The following is a 7682-nucleotide window of genomic DNA, read 5'->3' as shown; positions in this document are numbered from 1 at the left end:
TTGGTCTGCCGCTCCCAGGATTCAGAGCGGCCAGCTGTGGGTCTGATTACTCTGGGGGTCTCCAGGTCCAGGCCTGGGCCGCTCTGACGGAGGGGGGTCGATTACGAGACTGGGAACACCAGAGACTAGAACACTAGAATCACGTCCTGGGCACTGCTCTCTCCTGCAACTGAAACCTTCTTCAAGAGGGGTTAGGGAAAGATCTTTGTTTGCAGCTGCGACCGAGAGCCCCTCTCCCGGTCACTGGTGCAAGCAGACCTGTCTTCCCATGCCAGATTCCCCCCTCAACGGAGTGGAAACTGCCCAGAGTCTGTGTTAAGGAGGGGCCCTATAACATATTAACATGCATGCAGGGGTTATTAAAAAAAATAAGTAAAAGGAGTGTCTTTTGAGGTACGTTGTTTTTCCCCACTAACTCGTTGATTTAATCCAGGTGTAAGGCGCGCATGCTCGCTCGCTCCAAGTTGACCTGTTCGCTTACCCGGAAGTGACGTAAAAACAGACGCGACCAGTAGCCCCGGCAAGAGATTTCTTTTGTTGTTGTTTTATTAAAAGTTTTTATTTTAGTAAATACAACAAACAGGGGGGTTGTACATATAAGTGTACAAATGTCAGAACTTGAGTGAACAAAGGTAGCATCAAGTGAATGAAAAAGAAAAAAAAACACGTTGTCAACAGTACAGAGGTTGTGTGGTGTCAGGGGTATAAATCCGTTTATATGCCAGAAGAGTTTTTGTAGACCAACTCACCAATCTTATTTTTTAATATTGTTAGTGAGTCTGAGTATAGCGTAAGTCAGAATTATTTTAAGCGCCAGGTAGTTTTTTTTTTTTAACGCTACACCCATGTATGTATGTACAATTGTGCTAACATTAGAATGAAGCCCACAGAGGAAGGAGTTAATGTTAATGTGAGCAATATTTCCAAGGTGAAAAATCATACATACTTTACATTTAGTGATTCTGAAATTACAGTAATTTGTAAAAAAAAACAAACACAAAAATCAGTAACAAAAAAACATGTAGGTAGTGTTAGTTTATCTTCTCACAGGTGTGAACAGTTTCCTTAGCCACAGATGAAGAGCACACAGGTCAATCCAACAGTTACAGAGCTAGAAGGGTTTTAATTCTCATTCTCTAGTGTTTATCCTGCACAGTGGTAGAATACTGATCTTTTCACAGGTGTTCACAGTGTCCATATCCACAGTTCCAGACCACAGAAAGTGACAGAGCTGACGGAGTCTGACAGACACTGAGCAGGAATGAGTCCCTTCAGGAGCCCTGAGTGTCTGGATTCCTGTCTGTCCTCAGTGTCTGATAACTCCCTCAGTTATTCTGCCTGATCTCTTCTTCTGATCAAACAATTCACCTGTGGTCAGCTGGTCCTGGTTGTTAACAAAGAGGATCAGTCTCTGGGTTTTCCCCATCCTGGGCTGGCTGTTGTCCTCCTGGTGGTGGTCTATCCTGTGGATTCCTCCTCCTACACCACCGGATACCAACTCCTGCTGCTACTGCTGCTGCTGCTGCTACTGCTACTGCTACTGCTGCTGCCAGACCCACTGCAGCTCCCAGGACACCTGCTGTCACACCAGTAGACCCGTCTCCCTGGTCAGAGCCTGCAGGGAAACACAGCAACAGTAACAGACTGGTCTACTGCACTGGGACTGGAGCTCCTATTGTAACAGACTGGTCTACTGCACTGGGACTGGAGCTCCTATTGTAACAGACTGGTCTACTGGACAGGGACTGGAGCTCCTATTGTAACAGACTGGTCTACTGGACTGGGACTGGAGCTCCTATTGTAACAGACTGTCCTACTGGACTGGGACTGGAGCTCCTATTGTAACAGACTGGTCTACTGCACTGGGACTGGAGCTCCTATTGTAACAGACTGGTCTACTGCACTGGGACTGGAGCTCCTACTGTAACAGACTGTTCTACTGCACTGGGACTGGAGCTCCTATTGTAACAGACTGGTCTACTGCACTGGGACTGGAGCTCCTATTGTAACAGACTGTCCTACTGCACTGGGACTGGAGCTCCTATTGTAACAGACTGGTCTACTGGACTGGGACTGGAGCTCCTATTGTAACAGACTGTTCTACTGGACTGGGACTGGAGCTCCTATTGTAACAGGACTGTTCTACTGCACTGGGACTGGAGCTCCTATTGTAACAGACTGTTCTACTGCACTGGGACTGGAGCTCCTATTGTAACAGACTGGTCTACTGGACTGGGACTGGAGCTCCTATTGTAACAGGACAACTCCTGTAGTAACAGGACTGGTTTAACGTGGTCTAGTTTCTTGACAAATCAGCTGGACATACATCATATACAGTACAAAACTCACCCAATGATAGTGTTACTTTATATTATAAGAGATATTTAACACTTACTTTTATCTGAATCTTGTGATTGTTTCTTGGTGTCTGGTGGTAGAAAGAAACAGAATAATTGTTACACACTACAGTATCTACCACTGTCATGATTAATACATTTTGTGAACCTAAACACTTCTCAAGAAAACTAACTAACAAATGAGCAGATTTAATTTATTTGTTTTTTGTGACTTTCTCAGTTGCTGTTTAACTTAAATGTCCTGTACATATTGGTCACTCTGAACTAAACGGTGCAGTATTTCAAATAAGTAGTGGTTTTAAATATTTAAGCAATTTAAGACTCCCAGACCACAGAGAGGGTAGCTACTAACATTATCTTCACTTGGACATGATACCAAACCGTTGTGTTATTCAATATTTACACAGCAAGCATTCATGGAGTTGAAAAATCGATTACAACACACATTCAGTTAAAGCTGTGTTTTCAGAAATTAAAAGATGTTTTGAGCAGTGGAGGAATATTTATATTGGGTGCTCATGTTACCTTCGACAGTGACAGTGATGACACTGATGGTCCTCTTGGTTCTCCTGTCTCTCACAGTGTAGTTTCCCTGATCAGCCTGTGTGACTCTGTGTATGATCAGGTATCCCTCCCGCACTGAGACACGATCTTGTTGGGTGTCTGAGCTCTTCGGATAAACCACAGTGTTGTTAAACAGCACCTCCACCTCATCAGCGAACACAGGGACTGAGAGATCTTCTCCAGGCTTCACACTGTGGGTCTCTGTATGAGCTGAGAGAGACACAGGTCATCGCACTACATACAGCCTTGTATAAAATGTGTCCAGTACCTTGTATACATTGGGAGAGAAAGAGGTCAAAGCCTTAAGGTAAAACTCAGAAGGAGAGCCTCACTATTGCTAGTGACAGAAATCTGTATTCAACGCAAGTTTGAAACAATGAGTAACAGGACTCCATTCTAACCCCAGTGCGACTGGGCTCACTGACTGACTCCCCACTAGGCCCAGGCAGTGGATTGGAATTCTGTCCAGGCATGGAAAGCACTGGAAGTTCCTGGATCGTTAGCCCAGTCACACTGGGAGTGGACAGGAGGCCACACTGGGTTTAAGGATGAAGAGATAAAGAGGCATCACTTTGAAATTGAGGAGTGGTTACCTCTCAGAATGAGCGTAACTTCCTCAAGAAACACTGCTTCCTGGTAATCCCTTCCCTGATAAAAACAGGAGTAAGTGCCTTCATCAGAGAGCTTTGTGTGGCGTATCGTCAGAGAGAAGTCACCCTCTCCGATCTTCTCTCTGGACACCTCGACTCTGTTCTCGAACCCAGGGCCAGTGTAGTTTTTTCCATTGATTAAATCCCACACAGGTCTGGAAGGGAGCTCCCACTTGATCTGAAGCTGGTCTACAGGGATGTGCGAAGCTGCTTTTCCAATGCAAGGCAGAGTGACTGGGTCACCGACTGGTGCCGATTCTCGGAGAGTCAGAGAAACTGCAAAACACAGCGAAGAAAGACTGAGACACACAGCAACACAACTGGACACCCCCTCACAGACAGGCACTGGAGAGAGAGACACAGCGACACAACTAGACAACCCCTCACAGACACACACTGGAGAGAGAGACACAGCAACACAACTAGACACCCCCTCACAGACACACACTGGAGAGAGAGACACAGCAACACAACTGGACACCCCCTCACAGACACACACTGGAGAGAGAGACACAGCAACACAACTAGACACCCCCTGACAGACACACACTGGAGAGAGAGACACAGCAACACAACTGGACACCCCCTCACAGACACACACTGGAGAGAGAGACACACAGCAACACAACTAGCAACACAACTTCTGAGATTCATATGAACGTCTTGACCGTGTTCAACTCCGGAACATGTTGGAGGTGTGAAGTTTGACTTTTTGCCATGACATTTCTGAGGTCCAGTAAAATTCCATTTCATCTGCATTTTGTTTTACCTTTCAGATTTCCGCAGCGAGAGGATATTTACGCTTGCGTTCGCATCATCGTGAGGGGCTCCCGAACTGAAAGAGTTCGGTACTTTGATTGAACCTTTTTTAGCTCTACTTACCCTGTGGGAAAGTCATCAGAATGAGCAGAATGAGAAAGATCCTCATGTCAGCTACCAGAAAAACAAAAACAACAAACTCGTTTATACCATCGAGTTTAACCATATCATCCAGGTGGGGCTGCACATTGGTGGTGGTGGAGGGGATCCCCATTACCTGTAAAGCGCTTTGAGTGGAGTGTCCAGAAAAAGCGCTATATTATTATTATTATTAAGCAATTATTATTATACGAGAAAATTATTCTGTGTTGCACAATGTTGCATGCTATACAAATACTGTAAATGACATTGAACTGTAAATGCAGTGATATTGTCCCGTGCACAGTGACTTTAACAACAGCAGGATATCCTCGCACTCCTCTGTTTTGGGGGAAAAAATATTCTAACGGGGCACATGTTCTGTCTTTTGTAAACAGGAAGTACAACACCGTGTCCGGTGATGAGCTTTCCCGGGTTACACGCGTGTTTCTCGCCGTGTCTGTGACAAGTAGAGATGATAGCACTTCCCAAACACACGGCTGTCTTGACGTGAGGCTGCAGAAACCGGTCCTGTGCATAGTTTTCGCCGACTCTTTGAACATTGAACGGAATGCATTCATGCAACAGCAAACGGCGAGCCGGCAATGTACAAACCGTGTAACGGATGCGCTCTGGAGTTTTCATGAAACTCACGTAAGTATGAGAATAAACCTCAACTTGATCTTAAAAGAAGCCCCAGGCTTCAACATCCCAGCCGTGCTGCTTGTTCCCCACCCCCACCCCTCTCTGTGTACAGAAGAGCCTCCTGTCCTGACTGGAGGAGCTCATCCAGTCGTTTATATATAACGACAAGGCTTTCGGAATTGTACAGATTTTTATTTTCATTCCTCATGAATTAAGCGACATGAAATGGCCGACGAAATGAAACCGAAAGCTCAAAGTATTAAAGAGAAAAATTACCTCTGGCGGTTAATTGTTTATTTTTTCTGTTTGTGTTTGTTTTCTTGTACCTGTTTTGATCCTCTGGTTGTATTTGTATTTGTAAATTCTTTATACATTTTAATACAAAAACCATCAAAATGGGGAACTAGAAAATCTCGTGAGCTGGTTAAACTTCATTTCACTTCTCTCTGAACACAACATTTCCCGCAGAATTCGCTGATCAATGTCGCCTGTCGCTGTGCCCTTACAGCAATGAGATAATTGAATGAGATCCATTAAAACGTGCATATTTACATTATAAGACTATTTCCACTGTAGCCTGATATAGTATAGCGCATGTAGCAGTTCTCACAAAGCTGAGAAAAATACTTGAGCCCCGCTTACCTGCAAAAATCAGGATCCCAGCCTCGCACAAGTGTTCAGGATGGTCCCCCACGCCAATAAGACTCGGCTATTCGCAGCTATCGATTAATCGATTAATTGATTAATCGATACACCGTTGAGAGCGAGCGTACTTCCTCCTGCTGGACCCAGGAAGGGCGGTCCCCCGTGACGTCAGGCGACCACAGGGACACTCACGTCAGGTCCCGCGATCGGGACACGGGGCTCGGACCCGGAGCCGGCGGCCTGTGGTTTTATCTCGGCTTGCCGAGAGTGTGCGACCGTCCCGAACAGGGAAGAACAACACGTCCTGTCCTAAAAATATCTCGCCTGGAATAGCTGTACTGCGGAAAGCATTTTATTTTAAGCGATCAACAGAAGCAAGGGACTTAAATAAATATAGATGTATAAAAATCGAACATTTCAGCTGGTTTTGAAGTTAGGAAAAACACAGTTTCACTACCGTTTCAATCCCGTCTCTATCACGGTCACAGAAAACAAGCCTGACGGATGAGTCATTTCCGGGGGAGAGTACCTTGTGGGACATGCCCACCCTGCGCCCGACAGCAAGAGCGCTGTCACGTTCGCGCGAATGAGCTCGGGTTCTAATGAAGCTCCTCGCATGCAGCCAACGAGACGGGTCTGAAACCCCAGACACTCGCCGTCCTTTTGCTTTCTGCTCTGTGTGCTTTTTGTGTGCTTTGTGTTCTGCGTAATTTCTGTGTGCGGTGTGCTTTCTGTTTGCTGTGTGTTCTGCGTGCTTTCTGTGTGCGGTGTGCTTTCTGTTTGCTGTGTGTTCTGCGTGCTTTCTGTGTGCGGTGTGCTTTCTGTTTGCTCTGTGTTCTGCGTGATTTCTGTGCTGTGTGCTCTCTGTGTCCTGTGTGCTTTCTGTGTGCTCTGTGTTCTGCGTGATTTCTGTGCTGTGTGCTCTCTGTGTGCTGTGTGCTCTGTGTTCTGCGTGATTTCTGTGCTGTGTGCTCTCTGTGTGCTGTGTGCTCTGTGTTCTGCGTGATTTCTGTGCGGTGTGCTTTCTGTGTGCTCTGTGTTCCGCGTGACTTCTGTGCTGTGTGCTTTCTGTGTGCTCTGTGCAAGGACATGAATTCGGCCCCCCTTGCGAATTAAAAAACAAAACAAAACAAAACTTGTCCTTCCATTTGCCGAGCGGGCCGAGGGGTTTGCTGATCCTGCACCGCCACCTAGTGGCCACGAAGAACTGCTGCTGCCATCGGCAAAACAAAAACAAACTTCCCGTACGCCCCCACTTCAGGTTAACAAATACGGCCCGTGGCCATTGCGCTCATTAACGATCCCGGGGTGTCTCTCGAGGAGAGTAGGGGTGTTACCCCAGTGTCCTGGTCAAATACCCCCCTGGTCTTGACCCATCATGGCCTCCTAATCACCCCCCTCTCTGAACTGGCTCCATCCCTCTGCTCTCCTCTCCCCTGAGAGCGCCCCCTGCTGGGCTCCAGGGGTCTGTGAGCTGTGTGAGAGCGCCCCCTGCTGGGCTCCAGGGGTCTGTGAGCTGTGTGAGAGCGCCCCCTACTGGGCTCCAGGGGTCTGTGAGCTGGGTGAGAGCGCCCCCTGCTGGGCTCCAGGGGTCTGTGAACTGTGTGAGAGCGCCCCCTGCTGGGCTCCAGGGGTCTGTGAGCTGGGTGAGAACGCCCCCTGCTGGGCTCCAGGGGGTCTGTGAGCTGTGTGAGAGCGCCCCCTGCTGGGCTCCAGGGGTCTGTGAGCTGGGTGAGAGCGCCCCCTGCTGGGCTCCAGGGGTCTGTGAGTTGGGTGAGAGCGCCCCCTACTGGGCTCCAGGGGTCTGTGAGCTGGGTGAGAGCGCCCCCTGCTGGACTCCAGGGGTCTGTGAGCTGTGTGAGAGCGCCCCCTGCTGGGCTCCAGGGGTCTGTGAGCTGGGTGAGAACGCCCCCTGCTGGGCTCC

The 7682-nt window shown here is 47.9% G+C and overlaps 1 protein-coding gene across 3 annotated transcripts; it reads right to left on the bottom strand.

Annotated features, from left to right (window-relative positions):
* Positions 1-528: 528 nt before the first annotated feature.
* On the bottom strand, positions 529-6612 carry LOC148662428 (CD276 antigen-like). Of its 3 annotated transcripts, XR_015936787.1 has the most exons (7): positions 5756-6606; positions 4454-4504; positions 3515-3847; positions 2883-3131; positions 2396-2428; positions 1247-1615; positions 529-1128 (listed from the first exon to the last, which is right to left on the bottom strand). XR_015936787.1 is itself a non-coding variant. In XM_088632110.1 (6 exons), the coding sequence occupies exons 2-6, from the start codon at positions 4497-4499 to the stop codon at positions 1392-1394; spliced, it is 885 nt and encodes a 294-aa protein (XP_088488236.1). In that variant the 5' UTR covers positions 4500-4504; positions 5756-6606; the 3' UTR covers positions 529-1391. The 3 variants fall into 3 exon arrangements, 2 of the variants coding, with proteins under 2 accessions (XP_088488236.1, XP_088488237.1); XM_088632110.1 differs by having other exon boundaries at positions 529-1615; XM_088632111.1 differs by lacking the exon at positions 2396-2428 and having other exon boundaries at positions 529-1615; positions 5756-6612.
* Positions 6613-7682: the final 1070 nt, after the last annotated feature.

Source organism: Lepisosteus platostomus, chromosome 5, assembly GCF_059453375.1.
Source record: "Lepisosteus platostomus isolate fLepPlt1 chromosome 5, fLepPlt1.hap1, whole genome shotgun sequence".
NCBI classification, from domain to species: domain Eukaryota; kingdom Metazoa; phylum Chordata; class Actinopteri; order Semionotiformes; family Lepisosteidae; genus Lepisosteus; species Lepisosteus platostomus.
Note: the sequence above shows the minus strand (reverse complement) of the source record. Positions and strands in the feature narration are given on the sequence as shown.